Source organism: Lacerta agilis, chromosome 8 (assembly GCF_009819535.1).
Source record: "Lacerta agilis isolate rLacAgi1 chromosome 8, rLacAgi1.pri, whole genome shotgun sequence".
Taxonomy (NCBI): Eukaryota; Metazoa; Chordata; class Lepidosauria; order Squamata; family Lacertidae; genus Lacerta; species Lacerta agilis.
Window position 1 is genome coordinate 4,202,707 of NC_046319.1, and position 12,601 is coordinate 4,215,307.

Below are 12,601 nucleotides of genomic sequence, written 5' to 3' on the forward strand. Positions count from 1 at the left end.
CAGCTACAGGCAGCAAGAGGGCAGTTGTGGCAGTGCAGAGAGAGAGAGAGAGAGAGAGAGACAGGCCAGATTTCATTCACACACACACACATATATATGTGAGAAACCTTTCAGCATACAATACAATAAAACCCAAACTAATCTAAATAAAAATAAAGAAGACAAGAAGGAACAAAGAAAAGAAAAGTAAGAAAAAGAAAAGAAAAACAGCCCTCCATTGGAGGTAGATCTTAACCCTTGTCCAACACAAAAAGGGGGTGGACCCTCCCAGCTCTGTGGAGATCCTCTTCATTTCATCATCTGCTGTCTCCTACTTTACCATCCCACTCTCATATTCACGCAAATCTTGATCAATATCCCCCTACCCCCAAGGTCTTGTGTATTCTTTACTCTGATCTTTCTCCGATTCCTTTTCATTCAGTTGCTCATCCAATAATTGCTGCATGATACCAACAATCAGCAGGGTGTTCGACAATATCTTTGTCATACTGGGTTCTGTTAGTCTCCCCCATAACAGTCTCAGGCAGACCAGATTTCATTGTGGAGAGGCATTATTTTTGCTGCTATCTGGATTATGTTTTTGTATCTGGTTTATTCACTGTTAAACCTTTTTATGAATCATCAGTGCATTCCATTGCATCTGAAGCTGTTGTTTACATGATGTCTTAAATTCTGTTGTGCCTCTCTTATGTAAACTTACTGTCAGGTCCGTGAAGTGGTTGCTCACGAGTAAAGATAAAGTCCGTCTTGTCTTTAACTTTTTTTATTGTGCAAGCTATTTACAGTGCGGAGCTACTGAAAAACATGACTGCCTAGTAACTAGAACAATCCGGCAGTGCCTGTCTTCGGCTGCGACCCCAGCATAGGAATTTTGGCATCCTAAAAGGCCGCCTTCCCGGTCTTTTGACCCCTCTGCGCAGTTCAGGTGACGGAAGTGGCATCTCCCCCTCAGAACGGGTCTGCTGGACGGTGCTGGGTCTCTGTGCAACATCCTGGAGCCCGCGCTTCACCTGGCTGCCTGAGGATAACTCCTCCCCCCCCCCCAGGGGAGGTGCTGGAAGACTCGCTGGGAGACGTATCACTGGCTAGGAGTGGCTGGGGCTGCCTGTACACCCCCCCCCCCAGACTCTGTCTGGCAGTGGAGTGCAGCTCCCTGACACTTACATTGCAAGTGTTGTGCTCCAGGTGATGGCCTTGGGGGGGCTGAGGTCCAAGTTCCAGAGGATATCAACCTTGGCCAAAGATCTCACCCATGAGGGCAGGCTTGCAGTTGCAGCAGAGTCCTAATAAACCAAAATCAAGGGTAGATAATCAGTCTAGGTCCTAACATGACCCAGAGGCAAAGTCAGGCAGCAGACGAATGTCAATATCACAGAGAGATTGGGCAAAGTACAACACAGCAAGGTAGGGCAACCAGGATGAGCAACAAGAATGAAGATTATTGTTCAATAAGAGCTTCTGTTTTGGAATGGGAGCATGATATTCTGTTCACCTCAGGCACCATCATTTTACAAGTGCCTCTTACCCTTAGTGGAGTAAGGAGAGGAGTTGGGAGTGATGTCAATTTCAGCCTCTGGGCTTCATGCCTTTGACTAGTTGTTGTGTTGCAAATCAGCAAATTACTATCTTTAGAACTTACGTATACTGTAGTTCTGCTTGCTGCCTTAACCACCGTGATTCATAATAACACTGAATACCTGTGTTGTTTTCAATAGCTGGAAGGCTCAAGAAGGCCTTAGATGCCCTGGCCTCCTAAGCCACATCCTTACCATAGCTGCTGGCAGGGAAACAGTATCAAGGATTGCTTGCTCACTAGTTGAGCAAAGCAACCGTTCATTGTAAGAACTACTAAAAACTGGTGCCCAAATTTGATTTCCCCCTCTCTTGCCTCCCCGTCTCTTTTTCCTTGCATTTCCCAAACTGGACCTGAAGTGGCCAGTCCCAATTTGCCACTCATAAATTGGGCTCCTCCTTCACATTTGCTTTTTCTTCCAGAGCTCTGCTCGAAAAGCCCCCCCCCCATTTTGGCAAACCTTCAGACGAAAGGCCAGTCCTTGTTGGAGACTCTCTCCCAACTTTCTCTCAAGTCCTCTGCTGTCCGTCTGCTATGTTTCCAGACAGCAGGTTCTTAGAATCATAGAAGTATAGAGTTGGAAAGGACCCAAAGTATCATCTAGTCCAACCCCCTGCAATGCAAGAATCACAGCCCAACTTGACCCTTAAATCCCAGGACCTTTGAGCATGGCAAGCCACTGTCCCTTTCCTTAAAGGTAAAGGGACCCCTGACCATTAGGTCCAGTTGCGGATGACTCTGGGGTTGCGGTGCTCATCTCACTCTATAGGCTGAGGGAGCCGGCATTTGTCTGCAGACAGCTTCCAGGTCATGTTGCCAGCATGACTAAGCTGTTTCTGGTGAACCAGAGCAGCGCACGGAAATGCCGTTTACCTTCCCGCCAGAGCGATGCCTATTTATCTACTTGCACTTTCGAACTGCTAGGTTGGCAGGAGCTGGGACCGAGCAATGGGATCTTACCCCATCGCGGGGATTCAAACCACCGACCTTCTGATCGGCAAACCCTAGACTCTGTGGTTTAACCCACAGCGCCACCCACGTCCCGTCCCTTTCCTTAGTGGGGGGCTATTTTTAAAACATTTATTTGTTTCTGATGTTTCCCCCTTTGCTTTTAGCTAAAAGACTTCAGAGGCAGCTTACAAAACACAGTAGCAGGAGTCCCTGCCCTCAAAGTGGACAATCTAAAAGACATGATGCATATGGAGACAGGACTTTGAAGTTCAAGGTCCCACACAAGAGAATGAGTAGAGAGGCCCCAAAACATGCCATCACTCCTAAGAACATAAGAAGAGCAGGATCCCGGAAGCCGGGTATGAACACAAGAGTCCTCTCCCCTCCTGTAATTTCCAGCGACTGGTATTCAGAGGTATTGCTGCCTCCAACTGTGGAGGCAAAGCAGAGAACACCAGGGTAGGGAGACCTTTTTTGTGACTTCTGGGAATTATTATATGGAGGCTTTCCAATCACAGTGCTTTGGGGAAATAATACATTACCTTGTTCTCCTCTGTTCTGTGCTCCTAGTCCTAGCTACTTCTGCTGGTGACGCTTGCTTGAGAAAAGAACTCTGGATTCCTTCTGCCTCTACACCCCCACACTTATCAATTCGGCTTTGCACTTTGGGTGCCAGCTGAGCAGAACAGAAGCCTGAAGCTGTCTTTCCTAGATTTATCCTAACTCCCCTAGCCCCTGCCTCGATCCTTCTGAAATTTCACAGCTTACTTTCCTCATGGCACCTCTACATTTTCATAATAAAGTAATTGCCCACAAATCCAGAAGGAGGGAAGCAACTCCCTTTTAGATTCCAGCAGATGAGCTTTCAAAGTACCTAACAGAAGCACCTCTGCATCAATGGTTTGTAATTTGGCAGGTTTCTTACCTAAGGGCTCGTCTCTTATGCTGTTTTCATACAAATTGCACATACAAAACAATAGAGCAGAGTCAGTGATTTCCTTTTGAGCCACACCAAAATTGAAAAGGCTGTACTTGCACGGAAACCACTGCAGCTGTTTTTGGAATTAGGCAATATTTATCCCCTCAGAATATTTATCCCCCTAGTTGGAAAAAAATCTACTTCTGCCATTTTTTTAAAAAAAATTATATACATCTTCTTTTGAATGGAGGACCCCTTTAAAAGTGCCTACCACAAAATGCAATGGACTTATTCATGGGTGTAGCCAGGATTTTTGTTGGGGGGGCAGGCTTTTGTTAGGGGGACCAGAACCTCAGATATGTATTGATTTTTATTGATTTGGGGGGCTGCCCCCTGCCCCCCTCCATAATTTGGCAGATCCAATTCACTCAGCAAGGACTACTTTGCCAGCAGATTGCAGTTTTGTCCAAAAGAAAAAAAGATAGAAGTGTTGTTGATTCACCCATAAGAGTGAAAGGGGGAAGCTCAATTTGTTTTTCCAAATTGGGATTTGGATCGCAAGCTAAGCTGGACAGTTTTGAAGCACTTCTGAATGAAGCTTGATATTTCCTGAAGGATATTCTGTTTTTTAATGTTTGCTGTTTTGTTGTGTTTTTATATATGTTGTAAGCCGCCCAGAGTGGCTGGGTGGGATATAAATTAAATTACTACTACTACTACTACTACTACTATGATGCACAACTCTAGTGAACACTCAGTCCCCAAATCCAATTACCCATCCCTTTAAAATGGCTGCCCCTGCGATCATGCCCATCCTCAGGGACAAACCTAGGTAAGAATAATTTTAAAAGCCAGCTCATGTTTGTGTATAGGTAACTCACATCTTACAGGTCTTAAACTTATGCAATCACAGCTTCACGCAGACCACCAAAAATAAATAAATTCTGCACGGGAGAGTATTTGGGTGAGGCTGAAGGGTCAGGGGTGTGTGGAAAGAGTTTCGGAGGTGGTTGGTGAGAGGTGGTTGCAGAGAGCTGCAGACTGCAGAATATCCCCCAAATGCAAGTTAGCAGCAGCAGCTGAAAAATCAGAGGGTAGTTCCCAGAATGGAAGAGAAGGGGGCTGTGATGGACTACTACATGTCTGTGTGGGCCATGGCACGCAAATATGGCCACAACAAGTCCAGCATCTGTGCCATCAAGGTGTGTGAGAAGGAGGTCTTTAGGGCTGTGGCAGCAAGTTCACCACTAATGGCAAAGGTTGTGGTGTGGGACAAGGCTTTGGTGAAGATGGAGAAGGCACTGAAGTTTTGGCAGGGAGACATGAACCAGAACCATTTTTCCGTGGATCGCAGTGCATTGTGCCAAAAGGCTCTCAGCCTCTATGAACACTTCAAAGCTTCCATGGATGGGGACCAGCCTGCCAAGAAATTTAAAACTAGCCCAGGTTGGCTTCACAGCTTTAAGATCAACTTCAACCTGAAGAATGTCCAAATTACTGAAACAAAATAGAAAATTCTTTCCAGTAGCACCTTAGAGACCAACTGAGTTTGTTCTTGGTATGAGCTTTCGTGTGCATGCACACTTCTTCAGATACCTTTCCCCCTTTTTCTTCCCAATGTCTCAACAAATGAAACTGATTTGTAAAAATGATACATGTAAAAAATATGAGAGAGAGAGACATTGAACATACTTTTGTAAATCAAGAAATCTTTAATAAAATACTTCCCAAAAAACAAAACAAAACAAACCTCTACAACTCTAGGATTCTATGATTTCTGGACTGGCTTCACAAATGCTTCATTCCTGAGGTGAGATGGTACCTGAAGGAGAAACACTTGTTGCCCAAAATGTTTCTGCTTCTGAGGAACTCTGCTTTGCACATGCCAAGGCTGAGGTTGCATCTCCCACCAGCAGCCTCTGCATCAAGGTTTGATTCACTGCTTCTGGCTGCTTACACAAAGCTCACTTCCTTCTGGATGATGGATGTTGATCCAGATCTTGATCTCACAGCATTCTGGGAGTCCTTCAATATGGCTCACTCTATCACTTACAATACATCAAACAGGCAGTGGATCGTAGAATCGTATGCAACCAAGCCTGAAACAGTGAATGCATGCTTGGTGGAACCTTTGGAAGGAATGCGCGCGCAATTTCAAGGGATTTCTAAACATTGACACTGAGGTGGAGGACCTAGTGCAGATTGCCAGGCATGTGGGCAGGGATGACTTTGTTGGCCTCATCTGGGAAGAAGTGAAAGAGCTAATTGTGGCAGAGCTGAGGAAACCGGTCAGATTGAGTTCAGAATGTGAGGATGAGGACGGTGAGCAGGAGAACAGAAAGCTGGCAGCTGCAGAACTTTCATCAACTCTTCCAAGTCATAAAGCACAGAAATGATCTGATTGCAGAGTTTGAACCCCTCATGGAATACAGCTTGAAGATAATCTGTAGTATTACAGACACCAGAAGACCCTACAAGGAAATGTTTGATGAGCTGGAGGTGTAAATGACTATCAGGCTTTGCAAAGCTGATCTCACTGGAACAAGTTCCTCAGTTTAGTTGAATTAATTAAACCAAATAGTCTTAATTGGATTTTTAATAAATGTGCCATTGATTATTACTGTTTTGAATTTTAGTGTTATTATCTTCCTTAGGTGGTCAGGCAAACCACGGTTCTGAATAATGCTTTTTTTATAGGGTAGGAACTCTTTCTGCCCCACGCCCCTTCCCGGCCAGACCCTCTCTCCCCAGGTGACACCTCCCCCCCCCCACTGGCCTGCTGTATTTGACAGGTTTTTGCCTGGCTAGAATTAATTCTTGAACTCTGGTTATGCTGCTGGCTAGCCTGGATGGAGGAAAGATGAGGCAGTGGTGAGTGTGTGTCAGGGTTTTTTTAAAAGCAGGTTTTCAAAGGACACAAATTCCCCAACAGACACCCCACAGCAGGAAAACAAACAAAAACCTCTAAGGAACCAGAACCAGAAGGACTTTAAGGGTTTTTAGGAGCCTGCGATGCAACCTGCCCTGCCCAAAGTGCCAACCCCAGAGAACAAAGTTTGGGCAGTTTGTCTGAAGCATTCTTAATACTGATATAATTTATACAATCCTTACTTTAATTCTACTCTTATTTCGCTTTTGTGGATACTGCTGCTGACACATCTGCCTGCCACTGAACCACTAAATAAACACATAAACCTAACCTGTCCAATGTTATCCCTATTTAACTGTGAGTCCAACATTGCGGGGCCCTTTGGGTTCCCCTCCACCAGACAGTTCTCCGATTTTTCAAAGTGCACGTTATCAGCTTTTCAGCTGCACACCCCGCCCCACAACTCCGCATTTTGCACGCTAAAAGCACCGTCCGTGGGTCTGGGTCTGGGTGTGTGTCAAATGGCTATGCCTGCCTCTTCCCCCTCTAGCCTCCAGCCCCGCTCACCCTCGGCCCCCGGCAGGTTACCTAGAAAACATGTGGCTCTCCGTTGGCAAAAAAATTCCCCATCGCGGGGTTGGACGGACTCCGGAGAGGCGCTGCGGGGCGCCAGAGTTAAGGCGGCCCGGCACCCCAGCGGGACGGTCCTGGTTCAGGGGCCCCCGGGGGCCCTCGCCGAGCAGACGCCTCCACTTCTGCCGCAGCTGCATCCTCCGCGCGGGAGCGCGCCCGGCCGTCTGCGCGCCGCCTCCGCTGCCCACCTTCCCTGACGCGCCGCCGCTGCTGCTGCTGCCGGGCTATAAAAAGCCGCTTCGCCGCCGCCACGCAGCCGGGCGCTCCACTCGGGCGGTGCGAGAGCCGAAGCGAGCCTCGACGGGGCGGCTCCCCGCAGGAGAGCTCCGCGCTGCCCGGCGCCGAGGCGAACTCGGCCGCGGAGATCGAGGCGAGTGGCCGGTTGCGGAGAACACCTGGTCCCCCTCCCGCTGCCCGACGGGCGCGCCAGCCCCTACGCAAACCCCGCACAAGTTTCTGCGCGAGGGCCCCAGCCGCGCGCGCCCTCCCCCGCTCCGTCTGCTGCTGAGGCGGCCCCCATGCTGCTCCCGCTGGTGCTCCCCGAGTTACCCTGAGGGCGATGGAGGGGACCCCCTCGAACGGCTCCAACGCCTCGACGGACGCCTCCCTCGACGGCAACCAGTTCGTGCAGCCGGGCTGGCAGGTCGCGCTGTGGGCGGTGGCGTACGCGTTGATCGTGCTGGTTTCGGTGGTGGGCAACCTGGTGGTGATGTGGATCATCCTGGCGCACAAGCGGATGCGCACCGTCACCAACTATTTCCTGGTCAACCTGGCCTTCGCCGAAGCCTCCATGGCTGCCTTCAACACCCTGGTCAATTTCACCTACGCCGTCCACAGCGTCTGGTACTACGGCCCTTTCTATTGCCGTTTCCAGAACTTCTTCCCCGTCGCCGCCGTCTTCTCCAGCATCTACTCCATGACGGCCATCGCCGTGGACAGGTGAGGAAGATATACCGGCGCGCGGGGGCTGGACGCCGGAACCTGGGTTCTGAGCGTCGGGATGCGATGGGAAGACGCGCGTCGAAGCGGGAAGAGAGCCCGAAGAAACGTGCTAGGGCCAGCTAGGGAAAAACTGGGGCGGTGGCAGAAGAGTCTAGAGTGAAAAGTGAGAGGTTGGCCAGTTTGGGATCAAGTCCTGACAAAAGTTGGGCGACTGGTTTGTTCCTTGCGTGCAAGGCACAACCCTAGTGGCAAATGTCCCTGAGCAAGTGCAGAGTGTATTTTCCCAGGTTGACTGCCTCTCCCCCTGTTCCTTCCATGTTTGAAAAGGTCACTTGTCAGGACTTAGGAGAGGCCCTTCTGGATCAGAGGGTGCTTTTGGACTAGGGATAAAAAGCCTGAGGGTCAAATGTGGCCCCCCTTGTCTCTCTGTTGGGCCAGGCGGCCAGGTGGCCTTTACCAGCTTCACTTTTTAGCTGCCTGGAAAGTGTTCTTGAACTCTGATTGTGTTTCTTGCATGGCAAGATGGAAGATGGAGAGGCATGTGCATGTGTGTGATACAAGGAGAAAGTGGCTGTTCACTCTTAGAAACAGTGCTGGACTAGAATGGAGCTCTGGGCTGACCCAGCAAAGCAGTTCTTGCTGCTGCTACTGCTGCTTTTTAGGTATCAGAATTCATTGGATTTCTTATGCGCCTTCTACACGCAGTCTCAGCCTGACTTACAAATGGTGCAAAAACACAGAAGGTACCGGTAAATAAAAACATCATGCTTAACAGCTTGCCTCAGGATGAAATGGATATAGATTGGATATACTGTAGATATGGGGGTTTCAAACCAACACTGACAAAGATTACAAAACCTTACATGCAGCAGAAAGGTAATGTTGGAAGCGCACATAAGAACATCAGAAGAGCCCCACCAGATCAGGCAAAAGCAAACCCGTTTTTAGTCTAGCATCCTCTTCTCACAGTGGACAACCAGATGTGAAGCCTGCGAGCAGGACATGAGCACAACAGCACACGCTGTCCACTTGCGATTCCCAGCAGCTGCTATTCAGAGGCATACTGATCTCTGACAGTGAAGGTGGAACCTAGTTATCATGGCTAGTTGCTGTCTAAAGTCCATTCTTTTGGGTTCCATTCCTTTTATAATAATAATAATTTTATTATTTATACCCCACACATCTGGCTTGGTTTCCCCAGCCACTTTTGGGTCCTGCTGTACCATGGCTTCAAATCCCTCCCTCTTCTCACACATGCCTGGGGCAAGCTAGCGTCTCCCACATTCAGTTCCACACCTGTGAAATGGAAACGTAGCCGGCAGGCTTTGTGTCATTGCCCTAGAAGAAGAAACCAAATAATAATCACAGCTTTTTGCACTCTTATGAGACTCAACTGAACATCTCTGGTTGGAATTTCACCTCAACCAAGAACACACTTGGTGACTCCAGCCGCCTCTTTCAACCTCATCCCCCTGCCCCAATCTATAGGACTGATTTATACTATAGGATTGAAATAATACAAGGAAAGTACTTCAAACACTAAAAAAAGCATTGCAAAACTGTGAGGTGTCCTTTCATCCGAGGAGCTCAAAGAGCCATATATATTACGATTCCATTTTATTCTCGCAACAACCTTACAAAGTAGGCTAGACTAATAAAAAGTGACTTGCGCAATGCAAGCAAGGTGTTTATCCTGTGGCCCTCCATAAATTATTGGATGCCAACTCCCACCAGCCCTAGCCAGCATGGCCAACGGACATGGCTGATGTAAGTTGGAGTCCAACAACATCTGGACCAGTCACCACCTGGACCACTCCAGCCACATCCAAGAACATCACTGTCCTCAGTATACCCTACTCATTCTTGAAAATAACTCGTCTTTTTGTTGTGGTGGAATTACTGTTTTAGTTTATGACTGCCCTTCACTCTACAGAACCAGGGTGGGTTACAATGATTAAAAACACAGTATTAAAATCAGGTTTTAAAAAAGGCACACCATACATTCCTACGCCAGTTTACTCTGAAGTAAGTCCCACTAGGCTCAGTGGTTCTTTAGCTGTGGTTCTTGCACTGCAGAGTGCTGGATTAGATGCATGGGCGTAGCCAAGGGGTGGGGGGGGCAATCAAAATCAATGCAAATCAATACAAATCTGAGGTTCTGCTCCCCCTCCAACAAAAGCCTGCGCCCCCCCCCCCAACAAAAAGCCTGGCGAGGCCCATGATTATGTGACCCTTTGGACCATCTCCACCTTCCACCTGTTTCAGAGACGTGTAGAGTTGGAGTGGTGGTGACAGAATAGTACCTGCTGCCTTAATGAAAAGAATCCTCTTTAATAGTTCCCATGGGAAGAGAGTTGTTAGCCACCCATACGTTGTAAACATCTCTTTGTAATCTGGCAGAATTCAAAGCTTTCTGTTTATCAATGGTGAGGCTCTTCATGGCTTTAGCATTCTTCTTCTTTTTAATTTAAAAAGGTCTCCACTTTCCAATATTCCTTGTCTAAGAGGTTCCTGAGTGCATGCACATGTGAATTTTGAAGCACAATATCATTTTGTGAAATGAAAACCATTTGTTCTTGCAGAGCATTAGCAGAATAAAATACACACTGCCCTTCACAATTGGAGCTAAATTGGAAAACAGTGTGGTTTCCCCGTTGACGACTATAAAACATTCCCAAGGTATAAAGTAAGGAATTCTCGTTATCTCTGGAAAAGATTCGTTTCTAGAGTGTTGCTCATTCCATTCTCCAAGTTAACTAGTTTTCACTTGTAGAGTTACCGGTAATTGAAAATGAGGCATGTTGTGTTGAAAAAGGCTCATCTGCAGTCTCATCGGAATGAGACAACAGAATGAGTCCTATGGATCCTATTGTGGGATTTGTAGGAGGATTTGTAGGTTTATGGCATATACAGAAACCATCTAAATGCTTCACAAACAGAAGCATTTAGATGGTTTCCGTATATGCCATAAATCTATGAAGATTCAGCAAAGATGCAAAATATGGCCATTTTGGCTCCAGAAACTCGTATCCATGAACACGAATCATATTCCTCCGTGAATTGTGACTAACGTTAAACCTGCCCAGTTACAGATAAATAGTTCCCAATGAGATCTTTCCTTGGGCTGGTTTACACATCCATATGCACATCTTGCTGTTCTGACACTTGCAGCTGAATACACATGAGCATGTGAAAAGTTTTGTTTTGTTTTAAGTCACTTTGGAGGGTATGAAAGTTCCTATTTGTGAGAACAGATTTGCAATGGCCCATTTGCATGTGCCAAGTCACCCCTGGATGGTAAAGGTAAAGGTAAAGGTAAAGGTAAAGGGACCCCTGACCGTTAAGTCCAGTCACGGACAATTCTGGGGTTGCGGCGCTCATCTTGCTTTATTGGCTGAGGGAGCCGGCGTACAGCTTCCAGGTCATGTGGCCAGCATGACTAAGCAGCTTCCGGCGAAGCAGAGCAGCACACGGAAATGCCGTTTACCTTCCCTCTGAGTGGTACCTATTTATCTACTTGCACTTCGTGCTTTCGAACTGCTAGGTTTGCAGGAGCAGGGACTGAGCAACAGGAGCTCACCCCGTTGTGGGGATTCGAACTGCCGACCTTCTGATTGGCAAGCCCTGGGCTCTGTGGTTTAACCCACAGTGCCCCCCACGGCCCCCCCCTTGATGGTAATAGGCATCAAATGGTGATGATGCAGATGCAAGGCAGGTTTTTGTCACACACCGAGGTCTCTCACACTCTGGGCATAAGCTGGCAACCCACAGCAAGGCGCCTGTTGCAGATCTTGGTGTGCTGGCTGAGAGAGAGGAGAAGAGTGAGGTGTGGAGGAGCAGAATGCAGAATAAGGGATAAAACAAGAAGGGGGAAAGGAGGTGAAGGGCCGTCTCCCTTCTCATACCCTTCTGATGAGATTTCATAGAAGTGCCAACTGATGGAATGCTTCTTCCGTCTAATTCTTTCTCTTCAAAGACTCCTTGCATTTTCCCTCCCCTCCCTTTCATAATCCTTCAGCTTCCTAATTTAGACAATAGAGAGTCCCAAATTATATTGTGTGTCTTGGAATAATTGCCTGAACGTTGTGATGATGGGCTGTGCTGGATTCAGGCTCACTCAGCCTGATCTTTGTGTATGTTGTGGAAACAAAGAACTTGCCAGGATGAGAAAGAGGAAGCTGGCAGTGTGGTGCAGGGGAGATTTGGTGTTTGGGACTACAGCTCTCACCAGTCCCAGCCAGTGCAACTGTGCAAAATGCACATTAGAGCAGAATTTACTGTTGGAGTAGCAGATGTACTTGTCAGCGGCAGTCAGCAAAGGCTTTGCTCCCAGATTTGGAAAGAAGACGTGGAACAGGCCTGGAATTAGGTGAGGAATCAAACAAGCAAGATATGGGAGGTCCCTGATAGGAGCTTCAGATTCCTCTCCCTCTCCCTTTCTTTCTGTGTCTCTCTGTCTCTCTTTAGAGCAGCCATGGGGGATTCTGATCAAAGCAGCAGTGCTGGGAGGGAGGGAGACTTTTAACCCATTCCCTCCTGCACCATTTTCTCCATCTAAATCATTTCCCCACCTCCCAACCTGCTATCAGTCCTCCCCACCCCCACCCCTGTGCAAATAACAGCAGTTGGGAGTTAGATCAGGGAATGGCAGAGGGGAGAAGGATTAAACATCCCCTTTAAAAGAGCCCAAGAACACCAGAAGAGTTCTGCTGGG

At 47.8% G+C, this 12,601-nt stretch overlaps 1 protein-coding gene across 1 annotated transcript in view; it reads left to right on the forward strand.

Moving 5' to 3' along the window:
- The first annotated feature begins 7,411 nt into the window (after window positions 1-7,411).
- The window catches only part of TACR1 (tachykinin receptor 1), a 52,194-nt gene continuing 47,004 nt past the window's right edge, over window positions 7,412-12,601 (forward strand). Inside the window, exon 1 of the mRNA XM_033159104.1 lies at window positions 7,412-7,884. Coding sequence (XP_033014995.1) covers window positions 7,505-7,884 — 380 coding nt within the window. The 5' untranslated portion in view covers window positions 7,412-7,504. The remainder of the gene's footprint in view (window positions 7,885-12,601) is intronic.